The 25,035-nt window shown below is 38.2% G+C and overlaps 3 protein-coding genes across 4 annotated transcripts; all 3 read left to right on the top strand.

Moving 5' to 3' along the window:
* The first annotated feature begins 1,567 nt into the window (after positions 1 to 1,567).
* On the top strand, positions 1,568 to 9,526 carry LOC116015504 (protein NETWORKED 1D-like). The gene is made up of 5 exons (XM_031255592.1): positions 1,568 to 1,803; positions 2,160 to 2,254; positions 2,367 to 2,602; positions 2,902 to 7,910; positions 8,191 to 9,526. The coding sequence occupies exons 3-5, from the start codon at positions 2,500 to 2,502 to the stop codon at positions 9,316 to 9,318; spliced, it is 6,240 nt and encodes a 2,079-aa protein (XP_031111452.1). The 5' UTR covers positions 1,568 to 1,803; positions 2,160 to 2,254; positions 2,367 to 2,499; the 3' UTR covers positions 9,319 to 9,526.
* Positions 9,527 to 11,446: 1,920 nt separating this feature from the next.
* Positions 11,447 to 16,453, top strand: LOC116015505 (serine/threonine-protein kinase Nek2-like). Of its 2 annotated transcripts, XM_031255593.1 has the most exons (15): positions 11,447 to 11,860; positions 12,186 to 12,331; positions 12,519 to 12,585; positions 12,842 to 12,907; positions 13,308 to 13,354; positions 13,463 to 13,508; positions 13,637 to 13,717; positions 13,813 to 13,855; positions 13,937 to 13,986; positions 14,134 to 14,215; positions 14,305 to 14,354; positions 14,480 to 14,553; positions 14,708 to 14,759; positions 15,026 to 15,487; positions 15,627 to 16,453. In XM_031255593.1, exons 2-15 carry the CDS (start codon positions 12,246 to 12,248, stop codon positions 16,269 to 16,271), a joined length of 1,851 nt encoding a protein of 616 aa, XP_031111453.1. In that variant the 5' UTR covers positions 11,447 to 11,860; positions 12,186 to 12,245; the 3' UTR covers positions 16,272 to 16,453. The 2 variants fall into 2 exon arrangements, with proteins under 2 accessions (XP_031111453.1, XP_031111454.1); XM_031255594.1 differs by lacking the exon at positions 11,447 to 11,860 and having other exon boundaries at positions 12,158 to 12,331.
* A 4,091-nt stretch (positions 16,454 to 20,544) lies between these two features.
* On the top strand, positions 20,545 to 24,905 carry LOC116016959 (VAN3-binding protein-like). The gene is made up of 6 exons (XM_031257440.1): positions 20,545 to 20,955; positions 21,292 to 21,429; positions 23,374 to 23,800; positions 24,023 to 24,250; positions 24,354 to 24,461; positions 24,558 to 24,905. The coding sequence occupies exons 1-6, from the start codon at positions 20,647 to 20,649 to the stop codon at positions 24,770 to 24,772; spliced, it is 1,425 nt and encodes a 474-aa protein (XP_031113300.1). The 5' UTR covers positions 20,545 to 20,646; the 3' UTR covers positions 24,773 to 24,905.
* The last annotated feature ends 130 nt before the right edge of the window (positions 24,906 to 25,035 follow it).

Below are 25,035 nucleotides of genomic sequence, written 5' to 3' on the forward strand. Positions count from 1 at the left end.
GGGGGGGGGGGGGACCCAAAACTAAAGCCGTAGCTAAGTGTCAAACAAAACAAAGCATTGCGTACAAGCACCAATCTGGTAAAAAACAACTCGATTTTTACATCTCAAAGGGGGGTGGGGGAACCAAAAAACAAAAGCTGCAGCTAAGTGTTAAACAAAACGAAGCATAGCGTACAAGTACCAATATGGTAAAAAATAACCCGATTTTTACATCTCTCAAACTCTATCGAGTTCGTCTCTCCAACAAGCACAAACTTGACAAATTCATCCGTCACCTGATTCTGTTCACGATACACTTGCACGATCCTTTCTGCTCTAATCACTCCTTCATGACCAAGTTTTGTGACTTTTGTGCATACATGATATGTGCGCATATACATAATACGGTATCCAAGGCGAAGAGAATAATCCAATTGGGCACTTATGAGAATTAGAGGGAAAAAAAAAAGAAGAGAAATTGATGCATGACACACGTGGGCCCTATGTAATTGAGAATTTTGTGTCGTGTGACGAATAAAGACCACTCCGAGTGGCTCCGACCCACCGGCCAAGCCGCCCCCCCCTCAACCTGGTAAGTACATTCACCCTACCTCGGCGCTGTCTTCCATCCTTTTTATGCATCAACTGAATTTACACATTTACCCCCACACCTACCTCTCTTATGAGACTTAATTAACTATTTATTTTATTCGTTAGGTTTATTATTCAAATTTAAAGTAATTTTGCTAATTTTTATTAATTTTATGACAATGACCAACAACTAAGCCGACTACATGCGTGGCCACAAATCAAAACCCTAATATTATATTTGCGGTTTCCGGTGAATTAATAATTTAAACAAGCGCTAATAACGTGATTTGACTATAATTAGTAAATTACACTTCGTGATTCTAAATGATTTACTTATGTACTAAGCATAATTATTTTAAAAGATTATTATCGAGGCTGGTCAAAACATCCTCAAACACAATAAAGAACATCATCTTTTTTGAGTTAAAAAGTAAAATCGTTATTACTTGAAAGTGTGCACCGAATAAATCTAGTATTGTAATTATAGTTAATAAAGATTAGAGGATCACGAGGTAAACTAACCTAGGTTGTTTATAACTGACCGACTCAAACCAAGAAGGTTAATATGTGACTTATTATAACTTTACAAGTAAAATCGTAGCTATTACTTAAAAGTGTGCACCGAGTAAATCTCGTATTGTAATTACCGATTTGGTAGATGACTTATTAGAATCATGTGATTATTACGCTAATATACTAACCAACTTGATTAGAGTTGTTTCGAAAAACAGCATCTTGGAAGGGGGGAATTCGGTCAAGGGACAACATCGTAATTTCTGAGCGTATGAGTGTTAGGTGATTCATGTAAAACCTTCTTATTAACCAATGATGATGGCAGCCAAGAATAATTTCGAGGAAATTTATTATATAAAAAAAAAAGAGAGAGAAGAGAAGAGAAAAGACAGAACACAGGAAATATTGGATACACACGTTAAGAAATATTGTTTTTCAAAAAGTTTGATTATTTTGTCTTTTACTGGGATTGCCCCTCTTCTCATAACATTATTTCCACTTTGACACTTGCTGCAAAGCTGACACACTAAGCAAAAGCCAGCCTAACCGCAGCCAAAAAGCCACCAGCGCAAGCAAAATTCCAGAGAGAGAGAGAGAGAGACAGAAAGAGATAGAGATAGAGAGAGACAGAGGGGGAGGATCCAACAGAAATGGGGTGATCGAAACGGAAGGTTTTCCTGGCGGCCATTGAAGTCACGCGATCCAGTTTTTGGTTTTCTGGTCAGTTTCTGATTCCCAAGATTTCATTTTTCAGTTTCAGCATGCAAAATTAATGACCTGTTTGGTTACCTCTCTGTGTGTGTGTGAATATATGTAAAGTTTGTTTCTGTTATCTTCTGATTGGGCTGTGATCATGGCGCTGAAAATCATGGCTGATCAGCTTATTGATGACAGAGATTCCCAGATTTCATTGTCATGTGGGTGTGAGGAAAAATTGTAACTGTTCTGGGTGATCATGGGATTGTTAGAAACAAAGTGTAAATATGATTTCTTGATGTTTAGCTGGTTAAGTTTTTTGATTTCCTGCAATTATGACAGATCTGATCTGGGGTTTTGATCTTTAACTTGTTTTGCAGTGTTCTGCAAGGTAATTTTTTTTCAAAAACCTTCAGAAGGCAGCTTTTACTCTGTCTATTTTGTTGGACTTGGAGAATTGCTGTTCAAATTTCAGGTATTTTGCTTACCTTTTTTACCTGCAGTCTTACCATATGTGATCTTAACTGTCTGATTGTAATTAGTCCACTTCATCTCATTTGAATCATTGCTGTTTGTTGGTTGGCTAGGTGTAAGGGTGGAGAGATCAGAGGTTGTATCAACTGTAACTGTCAAATTGGGTGATCAAAAGTTCTGGTTTAACTGCCTGGTTCAATAACATTGGGTGGTTTTGGCATATTCCTTGAGTTTCAAAGTTGAGGGATGGCGAAATTGTCGCACGCAGACTCTAGGCGCATGTACTCTTGGTGGTGGGATAGCCACATTAGCCCCAAGAACTCGAAATGGCTTCAGGAGAATCTCACAGGTATCCTTCCTTGAACCTCTAGATCTGAAATGTGCATTTTCTATAGGTTTATTGCCCGTTTTGTCTTGCTGTTATAGTGTTATCTAGTGTACAAGGTTTTTACTTGCACAAAAGTGGTAAAGTATATGAGGTTTCTTTGTTGTCTTCTTGTTCTTTGTGAGTTCTGCTTGATTCGTTAGTCGGTTTGTGCTAAAGGTTGTTTGATAGAAGCATTAAGGAGAAAGGAAGATGTGTTTGTTCTTACTGTTTTCTGTCTGGCAGCATTTTTCTGAACGAGCTTTCGTTTTTCCCTTTGTTAGATATGGATGCTAAAGTGAAAACGATGATCAAACTCATTGAAGAAGATGCTGATTCTTTTGCGAGAAGGGCAGAAATGTACTACAAGAAGCGTCCCGAGCTCATGAAAATGGTGGAGGATTTCTATAGGGCATACCGTGCTTTGGCTGAAAGGTATGACCACGCGACGGGGGTGATCAGACATGCTCATAGGACTATGTCAGAAGCTTTTCCGAACCAAGTTCCTATGGGTTTTGCTGATGATTCGCCCACGAGTACTGATTCCTATACGCCTAAGTCAACCCCAGTGCGCTCCCTTTTTGAATCTGATGAAATGTCGAAGGATTATAGCTCTGATGCCAAGAGAAACGGAGGAGCATTCACTGAGGATTCTGGTTCTGTAACAAAAGGGAGGGGGTTGAAACAGGTTAATGATCTCTTTGGGTCTGTGGGCAATGCGAAATTTGCAGATGGGAAGGTGAGGAAGGGCCTGAATTTTCACGAGTCAGGCGACAAAGAACACAGTCTGCAAAGCAACGAGTCTAACAGTTTTGAAGCTCAATCGCGACCTGATTTGGATCAGGCGGTTGAATCTGAGGAAGCTCTAAGGAAGGCGCTTGCCCGAGTGGAAGCTGAGAAGGAGGCAGGTCGTATTCAGTACCAACAAGCTTTAGAGAAGCTGTCGGAGCTGAATTCACAAATCTCTCGTGCACAAGAAGATTCTCGGGGACTTGGCGAGCGGGCAAGCAAAGCTGAAGCAGAAATTCAAACTTTAAAGGAAGCTCTCTCTAAATCGGAAACCGAAAAGGAAGCTAACCTTCATGAATACAGGCAATGCTTGGAGAAGATTTCTGAAATGGAGAACACCCTCTCTTGTTCCCAAGAGGACACGGTGGAGCTTAATCAAAAAGCTACTAAAGCCGAGCTCGAAGCCCAATCCCTGAAAGATGATCTCGCAAAGATAGCTACCGAGAAAGACAAAGCTCTTGATCAGTACATGCGGTCTCTGGAGACGATAGCTAAGCTCGAGAATAAATTACAATGTGCAGAGGAAGATGCCCGAACATTAAACGAAAGAGTTGAAAGAGCTGAAAACGAGGTCGAGTCTTTGAAACAAGCCATTTCTGAATTGATTCGGGAGAAGGAAGCTGCAGCTCTCCAGTACCAGAAATGTTTGGAGACCATCGCCACTCTGGAGGCTAAGCTGTCTTCTGTTCAAGACGAAACGCAACGACTCAACTCAGAGATTAACAACGGAGTTGCCAAGTTGAAAGATGCAGAAGAGCAGCGTCTTCTGTTAGAACGATCAAATCAATCTCTTCAATCCAAGGTTGAAGCTTTAACGCAGAAGATGGGCAACCAAACTCAAGAGCTTACGGAAAAGCAGAAGGAGCTCGGAAGACTATGGACATGCATACAGGAAGAGCGGTTGCGCTTTGTTGAAGCCGAAACCGCCTTCCAAACTTTGCAACATTTGCACGCCCAGGTTCAAGAAGAACTAAGATCTCTGACTGCAGAGCTGCAGAACCGGGTCCAACTCTTCAGGGAGCTAGAAACTAATAATCAAACACTGCAAGATGAAATTGTGAAGGTCAAAGAAGAGAACAAGAACCTCGAGGAACTGAACGTATCCTCATCCATGACAATGAGAAATATGCAAGACGAGATCTCCAGCTTGAGCGAAACGAAAGGGAAACTTGAGCAGGAGGTTGAGCTCCGAGTGGACCAAAGAAACGCTCTTCAGCAAGAAATATACTGTCTGAAAGAGGAACTAAACGATTTGAACAAGAAGCATCAGTCGATTTTGGAGCAGGTGCATGCAATAGGGTTCAATCCAGAGTGCCTCGAGTCATCTGTGAAGGAGTTGCAGGATGAGAATACCAACTTGAAAGGCATGTGCCAGAAAGAAAGAAGCGAGAAGGAAGTTCTTCTGGAGAAGCTAAAGTTATTTGACCAGCTTGTCGAGAAAAACTCTGTCCTGGAGAATTCCCTATCGGATTTGAGTGCTGAATTAGAAGCAATTAGAGGGAAAATAAAGGCTTTGGAGAACTCATGCCAGTCTCTCATAGCGGAGAATTCAACTCTACTCAGTGAGAAAGAAACTCTCACCACTGAACTGCATGTAACAAACGAGAACTTGGAAAAGCTCTCAGCAAAGAACACTGTTCTCGAGAATTCCCTTTCTGATGCACACGATGAACTCCAAAGCCTGAAGGAAAAATCAAAAGGCTTAGAAGATTCATGCCAGATATTAATGAACGAGAAGGTGGATCTTCTTGGTGAACAGGGAAGGTTGGTTGATCAGTTGCAAACTGCACTGCTGAGACTGGAAAACCTGGAGAAAATGCATGGAGATATTGAACAGAGATACTCGGTTCTGGAGAAAGAAAAGCAAGCTGCTCTAGGCAAAATAGAAGAGCTACAGATATCTTTAGATGTGGAAAAGAATGAGCATACAAGTTCCATTCAGATGAGTAATAAACAGTTGTCTGCTATGGAATCTGAGATGCACCTTTTACGAGAAGACTTACAATGCAGAACTAGAGAATATGAGGAGGAGCTGGATAAAGCTTTGGATTCTCAAATTCAGATCTTCATCTTGCAGAAAAGTGCACAAGATCTTCAAGGACAGAGTTTCTCTCTGCTGACCGAATATCACAAACTTCTAGAAGCATCTGCATTGTCAGAGAAACTGATTTTAGACTTGGAGCAAAGGAATCTTGAACAGAAAACAGAGGCAAAATCTTTGTCCGATCAGGCTAGTACTCTGAGGAAGGGGATGTGCAAGTTATTGAAGGACCTTGACATTGTTATAGATCACGCGGGGAATGACAGGATTGCCAAGGACCAGGCTTATCTTCATCATATTCAGAGTAGGGTTGAAGGTATTAAAGAGTCTTTAATCAGAACGGAGGAAGAAAATCAGCAAAATATTGTTGAAAATTTTGTACTTGTCGCATTGCTGAGGCAGCTAGAATTAGCGGCAGAGAATCTCCATTTAGAAAAGACCACCGTTGAGCGGGAGTACAGGGATAAATCTGATCGGTTTTGCACGTTGCAGAGTGAAGCTGTTAAACTGCAAGAGACAAATGAAGAAATGAAATCAAAAATAAAGGAGAAAGATCACAAGGAGAAGCTGCTAGAAGTTCAGGTAGAGAATCTAGGCAGCAGGTTGATGAATTTACAAGGAGATTACAACAATTTGGAGAGAGAGCATTTAGAACTTCAGGAAGAGAAGGCTTTGATGACTAAGACGATATCTGTCCTGGAGGAAAGGAGTCGTAGCCTAGAAGAGGAAAATTATGTAATCTGTGGTGAAATGCTCTCTCTTGAGAGCCTTTTCATGGTTTTAAAGAACTGTGTCAATGAGAAATCTTTGGAATTAAAGATGCTTGCTGCTGAGCTAAACAAGCTTAATGAAATCAATGGTGAAAAAGGTGAAAAACTGAGCTTAACTGAGAAGATGCTGGAAGAGCTAAAACTTGAAAATCTTAACCTTATGAAGACACTGCAGAAGTCGGAAGATGAGTTGAATACCATTCAACTTGTCAAGAATCAGTTGGATCATGATATTGAAATAAAAAATAATTCATTGTTGGAGAAGGAACATAAACTTCAAGAAGTAGAGGAAAAACTGAGTCTCACCGACAAAGAGAAGTTGGAGTTGCATGAAAGTTTGCAGAATCTGATAAGAGAGCACGGTGAGGCTAAAAGGACCACAGAAGATCTAGCAAAACAGATAATATCAATATCCACAGAAAGTGATAATTTGAGGACAGAGAATGGAAATCTTCATGAAGCAACTCGGTTATTGGAGGATGGACTTTGGCACTTGCGTGAGGAGAACGGAAAGATGAAAGAGCAAAATGATGCATTGCATTCTGAGCTCCAAAAACAAACGAGTGAGATCTGCACATTGGAATCAGAAATGGAGGAGCTATTTAGTGAATTGCAAATCTCCACTTTTTGTCATCGCTTGTATGAGCACAAGGCTTCTGAGCTCATGAAAGTGAGTGAAGGACTTGAAGCTGAGAGTACTTCCAAGGACATTGATATTAAACTTCTGGAAGAACGAGTAAGCTCTCTTGATGCTGATAATGAAGGTCTTAAGGCTCAACTGGCGACACAGGAATCAGATGCGGAGGAGCTATTTGGTGAATTGCAGAGCTCCACTATTTGTCACCGTTTTTATGAGCAGAAGGTTCATGAACTCATTAAAGTGAGTGAAAGCTTTGAAGCCAAGATTAAATCTAAGGATGTTGACAATAAACTTCTGAAAGAAAGAGTAAGCATTCTGGATACTGCTAATGAAGGTCTTAAGACTCAACTGGCAACATGGCAATCAGATGCGGAGGAGCTATTTGGTGAATTGCAGAGCTCTACTATTTGCCACAGTTTGTATGGGGAGAAGGTCCGTGAACTCATGAAAGTGAATGAAAGCTTTAGAGCCAAGATTATTTCCAAGGATTTTGACAATAAACTTCTGAAAGAAAGAGTAAGCATTCTGGATGCTGAAAACGAAGGTCGTAGGACTCAACTGGCGACGTGGGAATCAGACGCGGAGGAGCTATTTGGTGAATTGCAGATCTCTACTATTTGTCATGGTTTGTATGAGCACAAGGTTCATGAACTCATGACAGTGAGTGAAAGCTTTGAAGCCGAGAGTACTTCCAAGGATGTTGATATCAAACTTCTGAAAGAAAGAGTGAGCATTCTTGGTGCTGAAAATGAAGGCCGTAAGACTCAACTGGCAACGTGGGAATCAGACGCGGAGGAGCTATTTGGTGAATTGCTGATCTCCACCATTTGTAATAGTGTGTACGAGCAGAAGGTTCATGAACTCGTCAAATTGAGCAAAACCTTCGAAGCTGAGATTACTTCCAAGGACGCTGATATTAAACTTCTGAATGCTGAAAATAAAGGTCTTACGACTCAACTGGCCACATATGGCCCTGCTATTGCTTCTTTGAGCCAATGCATATCATCCCTGGAGAAGCACACCGATGGAAAACTCCAAAACCCCGAGAACGAGGTAACTGCTTTTCTGTCTGAATTTACTGTGTCCATTGCTATATTCATTATGTCCTCTGTATACTATGACAGTAATTTCCAAAAAAAAAAACTAGTGCTTCTATTCATAAGTAGGTCTGATGAAATGCTTGCTTTATGTTTTATGTGATGCTATTTTAATATAACATGCCACGGTTTTATATAAGATTGAACGAGTATGTGAAGTTTTTTTTTTTTTTTTTTTTNTTTTTTTTTTTTTTTTTTTTTCCCTCTATTTTAACCATCTCCTCGCTTATTTTCAGGGAATTGAAGTTGCGAAGTGTCATAATGAAGATAATCTAGGAGAAATGAAAAATGCTACTGTGATGGATGCATTTCTAGACCTGCAAGATATGGTGGCAAGGGTTCAAGCTGTTGAGAGGACATTGGTCAAAATCGAGCAGCTTGCAGCAGAGGATAATGTTAGCATGAATGGTAAACTGCAGGCTGCAATTAAACAGATTGAAGAGTTAAAAACTGAGAGCAGTATGCTCGGTAAAAACTCTAAGCGCATGTCTGAAGTCCTGGAGGCAGACAATGGGATTTTGACAAAAGATATCGTGCTTGACCAGATATCCGAGTGCTCATCTTATGATAGGGCCAAAAGAGAGCACTATGAAGCTGATAATCAAATTCTCGAGTTATGGGAAACTACCAACCCGGATGGTGACATCCGTCTTAATGATGGGCAGACAAAGCAAAAGGTTCCCCTCACGGCTCAGAAATATGGCGAATTCCATCATGTTAAGTCAATGAAGAAACCAAAAAGCGAGCGTCCTGGTTCAGATGCACTGTCTGAGAAGGAGTTGGGAGTGGACAAACTGCAAATATCCAAACGATCTTCAGATCTTCGAGAGGGGAACAAGAAGAAGGTCTTGGAAAGACTTAACTCCGACGTCCTGAAATTGACAAATCTCCACATTACAGTCAAGGACTTGAAGAGTAAACTCGAGATTACTGAGAAGAGCAGAAGAGGCAAAGCAGTGCTCGAATATGAAAGCCTGATGGGGCAATTGAATGAAGCCGAGGCTGATGTCCTGAAGTTGTTTGATCAGAGTGGCAAATTGATGAAAAATTTCGAAACTGGATCCTTCTCGTCTGATTCCATGTCCACATTGGGGTTAGAGGAAAACGAAAGCATCAGCAGGAGGAGAATCTCGGAGCACGCTCAAAGGATATCTGAGAAAATCGGGCGGCTGCAGTTAGCGGTACAGAAGATGCAGTTCGTTCTACTGAAACTAGACGGCGATAAAGAAACCAAAGGGAAAAGCAGAGTCTCTGAAACCAAAAGGAGAGTTCTGCTACGCGATTTTCTCTATGGTCGACCGAACCACAGGCAAAAGAAAAAGCCATTTTGTGCTTGTGTTCAGCCTCCAACACAAGGAGATTGATACATTCATAGCTGCAAGTCATACAGTACTAGAATTTTTTCTTTTCCTTTTGTCCATAAACCTCCATTTCTGCAAATAGACATTCTAGGCATATGTACCACTAGAATGTTGCATGGTCTTTTTCCTCAAGTTGTTCATGTCTATCCAGAGTAACTTCTGTAAATTTTTGAGGCTGCATCCAGCTGAAATAAACTGCCTTTTGTCTACACAGTTCTCATTTATCTTTCTTTACTGGTTTTTTATCCGCATTTTGCATATAACATCCAGTATCTCTACCACTCCGACACTAATCCAAATTCGATTGAGTCCACTAAAAGACCTAGCTCAAACCTCTCTAACATGCCATACACAAGTCCAAACTTCTGTTACACAAGGCAAATATACAAAAGTCAATCTTCTCATTCATTATAATTATTTTTAGTGACGAGAGAAACTTAAAGTTACCACCCGAGGGTGTCCATTGGGTAAGCATTGTCTCTGATCCTAGTCGGCAAAATTACAAAGAGGTAAATCAGCCTATGTTGTCCATCGGCTCAAATTAAGAAAGCCAATAAGTCACTTCCAAGAGTGAACTTGCATTGTAATCTCGTGGTTACCAAATCAACCGCCTACCAACTAGATTGGAGTTGTCCCGTTTATTGACATTTTTGTCAAGACAAGCTGATGTTTCCTTGTAAAACTAGAGTGTCGGCATATCTTCAAGAAGTATGATTATTCAGAGTATCACAGACTGAACATTTGCAAGGAACATGTGAACCCTGCTAACACAATGAACCACATATGAACCATCACCAAACAAATAATCTAGAGTGTCAGCTAGACATCGACAAAACTAAAGTACAATTTATTTAACAATAATTATTACGGAGAATTATTATAAACTAAAGGGAGAACAGTGTTTAAATGATATGCAATATTAATCAATAATGGAGAGTGGACCTTTCTTGGAAATTTTTTGATTGCAAGACAGCTCTGCCTCACCAATAGCAATAATTCCATTGAATTAAATATCAGATTTCGCTAACCTCCCTTCACATCTCACCGACTTCATTCCTTCCCCCCTTCACACTTCTTTGCTCTCCTCTCCTTCCTTGAACATACACTCCTCATCATGGTGTGTCCGCATCCCAAAATGCCTTTTTAAAAGGAAAAAGAAAAGTTCCATTTTTGTATGATATACCAAAACATACACTATCATACTTGTAGGACTTCCATGAAAGTAGTCATTTTAAACAGGACTTACTAATGATTTACAAATTTAGATTATAGTATATGAATTCCGTATATTTATATGCTTAAAATGATATCATTTTTTGGGTGATGAGAGAAATCTGCAGTCACTATTCGGATGATATAGATAAAATGGTGCCACTTTATTTTCGATGATATAGATAAAATGGTGCCACTTTATTTCGAATGATATACTTAGAGCATCCACATAACTCCATATTTATCACGATTTTTATGTGCCATTAGGAAATAGATAAGTGGGCAAGAAAAAAAAAAAGAAAAAAAGGTGCTAATAGTCATGCCATATAAAGAAATAAAAAAAATAATGTTTCCACGCGCCCAACTAGGCACATCAGTGCGCCTGCTGGAACTCTTGAATTTTTTTTTTCTTTCTTTCTCTTGCCGAAACCAACCCTTGCAGGAGAACAAATTCCAAAAATCTCAACCTCCCATCGGTTAAAAACCATCATTTTTTTTCATTATTCCAAAAACTCACAAAAATCCATTGATATGAATGTTCTTAATTAATGGAAAGTTTGTAGGTGTTCTCGAAGGTCTTGTCACTCTAAAAGACACCTATAATTGACTGCTCTTGTGTCCAACAAAAAATTTAAAGCAGTCAGTGTCTCAATAATAGGCAATTTAGAATAATTTATTCATTGTCAGTTAGGGTTATAAGTCAAATTTACCTAGTAGACATTAGTGAGTGACTGAGGTTTTCTTTGTGGAGTATGTATTATCTGGATTATGGATGGTTTAGTACAATGTAAGAGAGAAATGGTACTATGTGGTAGCACGAACGACATGGTGGCATAATGCATCAATAATCCGAATCCCTACAGGCCTACCAAATAAGCTGGCTATATCGTCCGTGCACTCTGCTGTCCTTTTCCAGAATCTCAATGAAGTAAAATACGAACAAACAGTACACCAATTACACTATACAGTTGACTATTGGTCCTGTAAGGTGTTTTGAGGTAGGGAGGGGCCTCCTAAATCCTAATCGCTGCGTGACTTCCACTTCCCACAACCCCCCTTCTTTCTTTCTTTCTTGCCTTCTCAAGTTTGAATTTTCATTTTATCAGCCTCGCTTTTGCTTGGTTTCCAATTCTTTTGCCGCCCCATTCCAGATAAAATATTTCGCTAAAATCCCTTTGGATAGTCTCCCAAGAGATAAATTGCTGCATTTCGCCTTCTTGGGTTCCCATCTACCCTTCTCTCTCGAGAATGGAGTGGCCGAGGATCTGCTTTGACTGATACTCTTCACCATTCATTCATCTGCCCTCTGCAATTTCAAGTTTCAATCTTTCAGGTAGTTTTATATTATCTTGTTTTTCTTTGTTTGGGCAGATTTTATCACCTTTTACTTTCAATGTAATGGTTCTTGGATTGAGGATTGAGGATTTGAGGATTATCTTGTCTTGTAATCTGTGCAAAATTTGAACTTTTTTCGATTTTCTTTTGTGTTACCTTTAATCTTCACGAGTTCATGGTGGAGCCCTTAAAGAAATTGAAAGTTCAAAAAGAATGGAATGATGGAGAGTAGGCATTCTTGAATTACTTTTCAATTTCAACAAATTTCTCTTTGCATTTGGAAAGTTTACTTCTTTATTGCTTGTATGATTGTGGCATATCAGCACAAGTGTTGTGCTACATTGAAGCATAGGGGTAGGCCACTGGACCAAAGAGACTAAGAAATGGAAAACTATGAAGTACTGGAGCAGATAGGGAAAGGTTCTTTTGGTTCTGCACTGCTTGTGAGGCACAAGTTAGAAAAGAAGAAGTGAGCCATCTTTGCTTTCTTTGATTTTTTTTTTTTGACTTCTACAGTTGAATGTGTGTATGTTAATAGTTTCTGCCATTTGGTTTAAATTGTTGGCTTATGTTATATGCATTCTATTTTTGGTCTTCATGGTTTTTGTGTCTTATTTTGATTTTTCTGATTTCAAGTTCCCCTTTCATCTTTCAAGGTATGTTTTGAAGAAAATACGCCTTGCTCGTCAGACTGAGAGAACACGTAGATCTGCCCACCAAGAGGTTGGCCTTATGGCAAACTGTCATCCATTTATCTATGAAATGTGATGGACTTCCTGTTAGATAATAATGATAATGAAGAGTATAAAGTTTTTAAACAATATAATCTATTGTCTGAATTTGAAATTGGTTTTAAAATTTTGGCTGCAAAGCTTTCCATAGTTTTTAAAGAAAATGGTTGCCCATTATAACTGTGTCTCTCGCTTGAAGGATTGTAGGAAAGGTGTTATTGATAGCAACTGACTTATTTTGTTTTCAGATGGAGCTGATTGCCAGAGCAAGAAATCCATACATTGTGGAGTACAAAGATTCTTGGGTCGAAAAGGTTTGTGAAGCTTTTAATTTATATTATCATAAATGGTTCTCATGATGAACTGTTACCGTAAGATGACTTCAACTTTTATATTGTGCTCTTGTGTTTATATCCTGTGACCTCTAATCCTTGATCGTGAAGAAAAGAGGCACTTGGTCTATTTTCTAACCCCTGCTTTGGATTAAAACAAAAAAGAAAGAAAGAAAGGAGAAACGAATAACACTAAATGAAATACAACGAAAAAAGAAAGTGTTTCACAAGTTGACTTGAAGTTCACCGACAGTCAAACACTACTTGGTGTAAGATGTCATTGCAACTTATGAATTTGTTGTATAATGGCTGTATTTTATAGCTTTTGAAGTGTCTAGAAATTTAATCTGTGCCATTCACGAAGCAATAATGTCGATTACAGGGCTGCTATGTTTGCATCATAATAGGGTATTGTGAAGGCGGAGATATGTAAGTAAAGCTCCATTGTTAGATATTTTAGGAACACTGAACCTAAGACCTCCACGTGTTGTCTTGTACATCTCTTTATTTACTTTTGCCATTTCTTTGTTTATGTAGGGGAGAGGTCATCAAAAAAGCAAAGGGAGCTCTTTTCTCTGAGGAGGTTATTTGAATTACTTTTTGTAGCTATGCACCCTTTGTGATTCATAGGCTATTGCAACTATGTAGATGAGTTTCTTGCTAGTTTTTTTAATTTATGTTGTTATTATCCAAATGTCGAACAACAAACAGAAGCTTTGTAAGTGGCTGGTTCAACTGTTGATGGCTCTTGATTACTTGCATTCAAACCATATTCTTCACCGTGATGTTAAGGTTGGTGCCTATGTTTATGATGTATTGATATAGAGTTGCATTCTATCTAATATCCTCAAAGCTATATTGTGGCTGATATAATGCGTTTGCTTCAGTGCTCAAATATATTTATGACAAAAGATCACAATATACGCCTAGGTAAGCCATTTAGCTCTGACAGAATCTTTGGTATGGTTTATACTAACTTGAGGTTTTAATCCAAGTTGAATTTCGTTGCAGGTGATTTTGGTCTTGCAAAGATTTTGTCTTCCGGTGATCTTACTACTTCTGTAAGTAACTTGTCAACTAGTGTGCAAAAAATGCTCGCATATTTTCTGCTTTTACTTCCTCCCATCATCTCATCATTGTCGTCTTCTTCTTTTAAGGAATAATATTTTCATATACTGATTATGATGTACATCTGTGCTATGCAACAGGTGGTAGGCACTCCAAGTTACATGTGCCCCGAGCTTCTTGCCGATTTACCTTATGGTTCAAAGTCAGACATCTGGTCTTTGGGTAAACCCGTTAACTTCGTAAGTATAAAAGTAGGACACATTTGTACACTCCTATTCTGACCGTTGGGTACACGACTATGTGTAATCCAGGCTGCTGCATGTATGAAATGACCGCTCACAGGCCCGCATTCAAGGCATTTGTAAGTTAGATTCTATTCTGTGATAAGATTGAACTACGAACTTGTTGATCCGTATGACATTACGTTTTCATGAATTGGTTTTGCAATCGTTTTGATTCATGCCGGGTACTTGCTTCATGACGCAGGATATGCAAGGTTTGATTAATAAAATAAATAAATCTATAGTCGCTCCACTGCCAACCATGTATTCCGGTGCACTGTGAGTTTCTTATGCTCATTAATTTTTATTTTTATTTAAAAAAAATTGGCTGTTGTTTTTAGTAAAATTTGTTCAACTAAAAATTGATTAATTGCTTTGCTGATGACACGCTCAAAGTCTCAACTTTCTCCTTTCTTTTTGTGTTTTTTCCCAGTCGGGGGCTGATTAAGAGTATGCTGCGAAAAAATCCTGAACTTAGACCAAGTGTACGTGTATCCTACATCTCTCTGTTGTTTCGGTAGATATAAAATAGTTTCTGAAGACTGAAGAGAACGATATTTTTTTAAATGAATCAAAATTTCAAAATAGCTTCGGAGAAACATGCTTGTAAGCAGATTTTGCAATCCAAGGAGACAAACAAAAATGCTGTTTGAATTTTGATTCATCCTTGGCTCAACCCTGTGGAAGTGCCAAACTGGATAATAGTTGCAATCATTACATTAATTACGATCTCTCCAAAATTTTGTTCCAGGCTGCAGAACTACTGAGACACTCGCATCTTCAGCCTTATGTCTTGAAGATCCATATGAAGTTGGAAAGCCCTAGACATCATATTCTCCCTGTTCAACGCACTGGTTTAAAGTATGTAACGAAAACAAGATTTGTAGAGCCTGAAACTGTTCCCGGGCATACTGATGGAGAGAGGAGATCATTTTACAGTGATAGGGCATTGAATCCTAGTATTTCCGGAGCTGAATTTGACACCCCCCGGTTGTCTCTAGGAGCTCAAGATATTATGAGTTCTCTGAGGATAAATTTCTCTGAGCCATCGGTTGGAAGTACTGTTGATGACATAGGTATTAGAATGTCCGCTATCACAAGATTTCCGGCTGCAGGAAGAACCCCAAGATCAAGTTCTCGTAAAACATCAGCCACTACTCGGGGACAGTCAAATCCATTAAGGATATCCAATCCTGGTTCAACTCGTGAATTGGTAAATTTGTTTTTTTTTTTTTTTTCGTATTAGTGCATTAAAACTGGAATTCTATTCTGAAACTGAGTGTTGAGTTCCATGATCTGTAGATTTTATCTGATCATGTTATCTTCGTTGGTCCTTCGTTTCTCGTGTGCAGCTTCCAGTGTCGCATACTCCAGCCAACAAGCCTTCCCAGTCAACACGCAGGGCGTCTCTACCATTGTCTACTACTAGAACTGCAAAGGTGGAACAACCTTGTAAACCTAGTATTGGTCTGCTTCACAGTCTGGATTCTCTGGATGTTTCTGTGAATGCTCCACGAATCGACAAAATGTTCGAGTTTCCCTTGGCTTCCTCAGAGGACACTCCTTTTCCCGTCCACAGAACCCAATCCACGTTTACTCGGAGCTCCACTCCCTCCCCACACAGCAGGGACTGCTCGATCACAAAAGACAAGTGTACAGTACAGACACTCGACACTGCCTTCCGCAAGCCACACGCCGTTGATCATTCTCATGAAATTCCTCAAAACGAAAGCGAAGGCTCAGAATACAATCAAACCACCACCGGTGGGGCATCAAGCCGCTCATCCTCAGATTCAAGGCAACGCAGGTTCGATACCTCGTCTTACAAGCAACGCGCTGAAGCCTTGGAAGGGTTGCTGGAGTTCAGTGCACAACTTTTGCAGCAAGATCGAATCGACGAGCTCTCTGTGTTGCTGAAGCCTTTTGGACCAGAAAAGGTGTCTCCCAGGGAAACAGCCATTTGGCTGACAAAAAGTTTCAAGGAGAACACATCTTAACCCCTTTGCAATGCCTTTGTTTGTTGCTTGTATCAAACCCTCTGAAGCATACATTTTGGTTACTTATTGTAGTGAACAAGTAAAAGAAGAGAACCTGAATTGCTTGTTCATTGAAATGCAAAGTGTACAAAACTTCCCACAATTTTCTTGTGTTTCTTAATGGGCTTTGTATCTTGTAGGAATATGTGGTTATGTGGGCTTCAGCAATTAAGGCCCAACTTCACACTAACCAAATATGGCAATTTATATCATGCATTAGGGTTTAAATAGATTATGGACCATATATCGAAACAAGGTACATGATTTATATTCGTAAGGTAGATAATTTCATAACACAAACTGACACAAAAAATCACAATACAAGATACATGCTCATGTTATATATTTACTTATTTTTCAAATCTGATTTAGGTACATAATTTGTATTTATAAGCATAAAATTTCACTACATAATTTCATAACACAAAACAAAAAAATTCATATCATAAGACATATACACATGCACCAGAGTCCACAATGCACTGTGAAGTGTGAACAATGGTCCATGGTATAAGGATTGACCCAATATCTTTAATAGATTCAAGAAAATCATAAGCAATACTTGTAACCAAATTGTTAATGCAACTACAAAATCATAAGATAAATTTTTGCTCACAAGAGGTGAAATTCTTAGCCCCAAGGGTTTCACATCCCTGATTCCCAGCCTGGCATGATTGTAGAGAGGTAAATCACGGAAGCTTTGTGACCCATTAGATGGAAGGATCAATCTTTGTACCACAAAGAACTACTTTCAAAAGATGATGAAACTCCCATGTTGCGGCTGTTAAAACTTAATCCTGTGTCATAATCTATAATCTGCATCTAAAAATCAATTGAGCTATCTATGCGGGCATAAGAGATAAACTCTTATAAGAGTGTGTCATATTAAAGAGTTTTGAGTCAAACATTTTCCAGTCACTCTGCGAGCACTCGCCAATCTAAATTTGCTTTGGTTGCCTTGTAATGGTATAAATTTCTCTTATTGAAAGTGACAGGAGAATCAAAGTGTTTGAAATTTGGTGTTTTGAAAGAATAAGGTAGAAGGAATGTGGGCTGGGGGATGAATGAAAGGGAAAGGGCAGAATGATTGTTGGTAATTTGAAATGCAATATTAGTTTCTCAGATCGCTTTCAAGCTGCTAATAGTTGAATACTTCTCAACTCTGATAAGCACTGCATAGTTTCTTGGGATAGTTGAAATGGCATGGCTTATGTTATGTAGACAATATTTATATCTAAAAATATGATATTTGCGTGAAAAATTCCAAAAAAAAAAAAGGATGTTTTTTCTTTTTAAATATTTCTTTTTGGGGTGTGATTATAGACTTACTTTTATATCCCGGACTACGCAACCCATCTTTATATTATGGACCCAGCTCCATATATATTGCAAGATGAATCCGGATATAAGTTTATTTTTAGTATATAACATGTTATTTGTATGGGTTCACAAACCATGTTACAAATTTATTATATTTGATACACATTCATTTTAAATGAACTGCATGTTCATAGCTAGTATAGGACAATTTCATTTTTTAGACTGTAGTCGGCAAATTATTGTATGGACTATGGTCCACGAAACTGTGTGAACTATGAACGCAATATACATTTTTAATATACTAAAAGTACATTATTCGATAATATATAAAAAAATCATGCACAATAATGTATTTCACGCATACAAATAATGTACTTTATATTTTGTCCATGGAATAATGATTGACCATAGTCCACCTTGTAGGACGGACCTGGGCTCCCGATTGATATAATTTGTCCCACATGACTAATCTTATTTTTAAAAAATGGGAAAAAGATACAAATATGCTACCAAACTATTTGGAGATAGTAATTAAGTCATCAAACTCGGATAAGCTCCAAATTCATCGCTAAACCTGGAAAAAAAATAATTAGCATTTTTAGCTAGTTAACAACAAATTTGTGCTGATTAAGATGTCATGTGTAATTTTTATTTTATTATTATTATTATTATTATTATTATTATTATTATTATTATTATTATTATTATTATTATTATCCTATTGAGCATTTGACCCTTAAAAAAATATTTGACCTACTCACCACTAACTAATAAATAACTTTAACTACCAATCACATGATGACACCTCAATAGGGGAAATGCTAATTGCTTAGTAGGATAGCTAATAAATAAATTTAACTACCAATCACATGACGACACCTCAATAAGGGAAATGCTAATTGCTTAGTAGGATTTTTTTTTTGCTTGTTTTTTTTTTTTTTTTTGGTTAAATGCTTAGAAGGATAATAATAATAATAATAATAATAATAATAATAATACACATGGCATCCTAATCAACACTAACTTGTTGTTAACCTGCTAAAAATGGTAATTGCTTTTTTTTTTTTTCAAGTTTAAAGATGAATTTAGAACTTATTCGAGTTTAGTGATTTAATTACTATCTCTCAAATAGTTAAATGACCTATTTATACATTTTTCCATAAAAATTGATTGACTCAACCTCATTGAACTAATTTTAAACTGACAGGATCCTTCCTTCAAAGACAATCTTATCCACACGCTAAGGATTAAAAAAAATGCTCTTTTGAACTAAATTAAGACTTATAATGTAACCGAGTCAGTAGTACTAAAAAAAACAGACTTAGGTCTTGTTTGGTAAATAATCAGCCTATCAGCCAATTTTGGCTTATTTGACCACTATTAGTTGTTTGGTTAATAAGCTTTTTGTAACTCCAAAATGCTAAAATTCAAAAGGCTACTCAAAGCAGCCTTTTCAATTAGCTTTTTGAGAAAAGAAATTATACCAAATAACTATCAGCTAACAGCCAACTTATCAAACAACTTTTTACAATCAGCTAATATTATCAACAAATCATACCTTCTAACCTAAACAACCAACTCAATCAGCCAACAGCCATTTATCAAACGGGGCCTTATAATGTAAAATAAACCAAAGATTGGATTTTGCATTTATAGTATGTAAGAAGGGAGTGGAGAGTTTATATTATTACTTAATCAGAGTAAAGCATTGTAAAATCTGAGTGCAATAAAAACATTATTGATGTCGAAAATTTATATGAAACCGTGTAATGTGAAACATGTAATATTTTTTTGTAAAAATATAATACTTTGAATTAATTTATCAAAAAAAAAAAAAAAACTTAGGGTGTGTTTGATAACCTGTAAAATGGCTTCTGAAAAATATTTTTCGAATTTTCGGTGTTTGGCAACGTTAAAAAAATGAAACTTAGGGTGTGTTTGGTAACCTGTAAAATGTCTTCCGAAAAATGTTTTTCGAATTTTCGGTGTTTGGCAATGTCAGAAAAATGTAGTCAACGGAAAATGTTTTCCGTTGACCAAGGAAAATCAGTTCATTTTTTCAGAAAATGATTTACAGAAAAAATCTCCGTAAGTTATTTTTCCGGAATCGCCAAAATGACCATTGCGCATGTTCTCGGCCAAAATCAAGTCACATCACTCATGACCGTAGACCTCCTAGGAAACCGCCGGAAACCTGTGTTAGGTACTTTCGTTTTTTTTTTTTAATTTTATTTTTTTAATCAATAATATTATTTTAATATTATTATAATTTTTTATATTTTAAATAAAATAATTACAATGTTTAATTATACAATTCTAGCCATTTTTCCAGAAAATGAACCAAACACATGAAAACAGTTTTCCATAATACATCAAAACACCAGAAATGAAATTGTTTTTCGGAAAATGACTCATTTTCCAGAAAATATTTTTTAGAAGTCATTTTATTGCTTTCCAAACTGACCCTTAAGAAAAATTATACTTTTCGTCCATAAATTATAGAATAATTGTAGAATTCGTCCATAAGTATTTGTCATGCTCACTTTTTGTCCCTAAACTATCATTGGCATTGCATTTTTCGTCATTTCGTGCTCACTTTTTGTTTCTGAGTTATACTAAAATTGTAAATTCTGTCCCCAGTATAACTTAGAGACGAAAAGTGAGTATGACCGATACTAAGAAACATATTTTACAATTATCTTATAATTTAGACACGAGAAGTACAATTTTTTCCAAAAAATTTACTCTATATATTTTTACTAAAATCATTGCAATCATGGTTAATAATATGGAGTTTGAGTGGGATCCACAGGGGGCCGGGTGGACCATGTGGTTGATATCATTACAAAGTGTGCAAGTTAGTTTATTTGCAGGTGGACGGTGGGCCATGCTCTTTAGTCTTTACTGCCTATACAAATTTCCTATTCCCTCCCTCAAACTCCGCAAACATAAACACCAAACCCGTTTATTTCTACTCTGTATTACTGTGGCAGTCTAGTGAACTCCGGCCGGAATCATGGATACCAGGTGGTCGGAGAAGACCCTCGCCAACGGCGTTACGCTGCCGGAAAGCCCAAGAGAGCCCATGGAGTTCCTGTCTAGATCATGGAGCGCCTCCGCTCTGCAGCTTTGCAAGGCCTTAGCTCCGCCTTCCAACCCGCCGTCTCTGCCTCCCAAGGCCAGCGCCGCCGGCTGCGGCGGCAACCCCATACCGGAAACCACCGCCGACGCCGAGACCGAGGCGGCGAAGCTCTCCGGAAACACATTCTCCTTCGGGTCCTCTGCAACTTCTCAGCTCGTTCTTGAACGCATCATGTCACAGTCGGTAAGTATCTCCATCTATCCCCACCAACAATTTTAACCAAATTCTTGAACTGAATCTCAGTTTCATATACTGTTGCAAAAATCTGTCTAAGCGCCCTTAAACTGTGACGATTTCTCCCTCGGTCCAGGTCTAGCGCCTAATTCGACTGAGTTAACTCGTCCATTTTGATGGAGTTAACCAAGTTAATCTGGTCGGCCTTACTAATTTTTTTCATTATATATATATAATAAGACATATATACACTCACACACTACAGTGTATTTTAGTTAGCCGCATAGGCGCTTCTATACCGCCCTGCAACAATGGTTTCATATCATAATTTTGTCTGAATTTTAGATGCATAATGGGCAAGAAATATCGCCATTAACGTCGGGAAGGCTGTCCCATAGCAGCGGACCGCTCAACGGTTCTCTTACAGAGGAAACCGATAGCCCTCCCATCTCCCCCTCCGAGGAGTTTGAAGATGTCATTAAGGTTAATTTCTTTCTCCCCCACCACCTTAATTCAATCATGTTTCATTATTGTTTCTTAGTTGTGTCTATTTACTATGCATTATTGCTACTAATTAAGTGTTGTCAAACTATAATCATTATTATGGCCAAAATACATTATTGTTGTGAAGTAGGGGAGTCATGCTATATTTCACCAAGTAGAGCATCCATATAAAAACCATAAAAAAATCATTCATAATTTAACTTTATATTAGATTTTTTTCATACGGTATTGCATCTGCTACTCAAAAGTACGCTCTAAGTGAAACTCGCCTTGAACTAACATTGGGCCACAAGGCACTAAACCAGCCTAGAATCCCTAGATTGTACTGTCAAACTAAGAAGACCACTAGATAGCTTACATCAGAAATAGAATTTAAAATCTTATAGTTATTAAGCCAATTGTTCGGCCAACTCTATTGAGGTTGCTCCTTTCGTCAATTTTTCATTCTTTGTTTTCCTTTTGTGTTTTCTTTTTTTAATTTTTAATTTTATTTTTCTAAAGAAATGAAGAATTACTTTGGCTACACATTTCGAAATTTATATATATAATATGGATAGTTGGATTGCGATGAGATCTCTTTATTCCTTGTTTCCTTTTTAGGCTGAGACAACTAATGTACTTTGCCTTGTAATCAATGAGAACCCAAACATTATTAGTCAATGATGGCGTCTTCCTAGGTCGAGAGGCTATATAGGGATTAGGTTTGCTCGATCTGACCATGATCTAAAGTGCAAATTTCAAAGCTATGCTTAGTGTTTTGCAGCCAGCAACGTTAAAGAAAAACACAACCGCACTTTTGATGCTTTTGAAATGAACTTTTATTTCTTTACAAGAATGCTTTAGCCGTCTAATCCCTCACCTTTTGACTTGTTTTATGCCAAAATTTATTAAACTATTCATCATTTGGATTGTGGAATTGAAGAACACTATCGACTTTGAGTTCTTTATGCAAAAGAAAAGGATCAAATATAACCCTTAAGATTAAAGGCTACAGAAATCAAGAAAGAAAAAGGAAAGCATACCCAAAGGGTGATATATCAAGTATGGTACAAAGCTTTGGTAATTTTTAGGAAATGGTAATGAATAGATTTACTAATAGTTAAAATATGCTGGCTTGCAAGTTGCGATGTACTATACTGATCTGATCTGACCTTCATTTTAGTGCTATTTTTTCAAATCTCATCCTATTTAAGTTTGTCAGTTATTATAACTTTGAACTTTATGGTATTTTAATTTGAAAATTTGGGTTTGTGTATCTTTCACTAGTTTTGAAAGAAAAAAATTTAACTGAGATTAAAATATAGTGTCAGTTTTTCACATCTCATCCTATATATTTCAGTTTGACAGTTATGAAGGCTAATCTTGATAGTGTTTTGAGATTTTGGGTTTGTGTAGTTTCCATTTAATTTGTTTTTGCTTCTTTAGTAGGAAAAAATATTTAACTGAGATTGAAATATGTTAATGAGAGGAACTTGTGAAAATGATGCATGATTGGAGTGTATCAGTGATGAGATAACCCCAATTAAATTGGTTTGACAGTTACCTTGGTAACCACAAATTTCAAGTTTGACATCCCTTAAGAACGCAGTTTGGTTGAATCTAAGTTTATTTACGATTTTTTTTTGTGGTTAAAATCACAAGACATTTCACCTAAAGTGTACCTCAGTCAAAATTTTCTTGTTTTACATCCATGCTGTCTAAATGTCTAATCCATATCAAATCTGCAGCTCTTTTTACCCTACTGCCAAATGAACTGAGTGTATACAGTGATACAGTCAAGGTAAAAGGAAAAAAGAAAGGGTAAACCCCTGCTAATATAATCAATGCAAAATCTTGTTAAAACAGAACCACTAATTAATCACCCATTAAGTCCAATATGGTAAAAGTACCGAACTGAAAACATGGGTGAATATATGCATGCAGTACTTGAGAGCAAACAACACCCTCCAGCCACTGTTCACGAACATGAAGAGCGGCAATAGCAGCGGCGCCAACACGCCGAGCGGGAATGCCGTGAGGAAGTGGCTGAAGGAGAGGAAGGACAAGAAGAAAGAAGAGACGAGAGCGCGGAACGCGCAGGTGCACGCGGCGGTTTCGGTGGCCGGACTTGCCGCTTCGGTGGCCGCAGTTGCCGCCACCACGGCGGCGGCGTCCTCCACCGGGAAGGATGAGGTGACCGCCAAGACAGACATGGCCGTGGCCTCGGCCGCGATGCTGGTGGCGGCGCAATGCGTGGAGGCTGCTGAGGCCATGGGCGCTGAACGTGAACGCCTCATGTCGTCTATTAGCTCCGCTATAAACGTGCGCTCCCATGAGGATATATCAACTCTCACCGCTGCCGCTGCTACAGGTCAGGACTAAACTGTTGAACATATAATATATATATAAACTTAAATGTACATGCAATTCAACTATCTGCTTAGACTTTTTAGTTGAGATGGAGCACATGTTTCAATTTGGTATCAGAGGATGAAATTATGCTCAAGTTGCTGAAAATAAGGGAAAACTGGGCTGTGGGGATTAAAGTATAAATGGAAAATGAGACTTTATGTTTGGTTTTTTTTTTTTTTAGCTCTTCGTGGAGCGGCTACTCTGAAGGCAAGGGCATTGAAGGAAGTTTGGAACATCTCGACGGTTAATTCACTAGAGAAGGGGCATGTAATTGGCGCAGGTAGCAACAACAATAATTACAATGGTGGCAGCTTCTATGAGGGGCTTGAGGTTGAAGAGAATTTCTTGGGCGTGTGTAACCAAGAATTACTGGCCCGGGGTCGTGAGCTTCTCAAGCGAACACGCAACGGTAAGTCAGTAAATGCACTGATTGCCTACGTGGCCAATTCAGTTGGTCACAGGTTTTGACATGGGTGTTATTATGTGTTATGTTATTATGTGTTATGCTACAGGTGATCTTCATTGGAAGATTGTGTCTGTTTATATTCACTATGGTGGGAAGGTAATCTTGAAGATGAAAAGCAAGTACGTTGGGAATACCATCACCAAGAAGAAGGAAAGTAAGTGATTAATTGCATTAATTTCATGAAAGCAAATTTCGACCTCATAAATAAATTTCATTCGGCATAACTTATTTTTGAACTTATAACTTGCAGACGTTGTGTTGGACGTGTGCAAGGACATTCCGGCATGGCCGGGGAGGCACCTGTTTGAGGACGGAGAGCAGCGCAAGTACTTCGGGCTGAGGACAGAGGTGCGTGGACTGGTTGAGTTTGAATGCAAGAACCAGAAGGAATACGAGCTGTGGACGCAAGGCGTGTCAAGGCTTCTCTCTATTGCGGCAGAAAGAAGAAGGAGATTCCGTCGATGAATGGACAAGAAAAACACTATAAATGGGGAAGCTAGGAAGATGAAGTTTAGTGAATAGATGCTTGTGTAATGCATTTGAAACTATTCTAACCATTCGAAGTTGGGTGATCTTTGCAATCCAAAAAATTTCAATATGTCCCATATTGGTAAGGTAACCCCCTCCAAACAAGATTCGTTAAAAACAATTAAGTTTAACACTTGAGTAAGACCAGAGCTGTCGAAACGGACCGGCGGGGCGGAGCCCACCAAAATATGGGCCTATGA

The sequence above is a fragment of the Ipomoea triloba genome, chromosome 4 (genome assembly GCF_003576645.1).
Source record: "Ipomoea triloba cultivar NCNSP0323 chromosome 4, ASM357664v1".
In the NCBI taxonomy this organism is placed as follows: domain Eukaryota; kingdom Viridiplantae; phylum Streptophyta; class Magnoliopsida; order Solanales; family Convolvulaceae; genus Ipomoea; species Ipomoea triloba.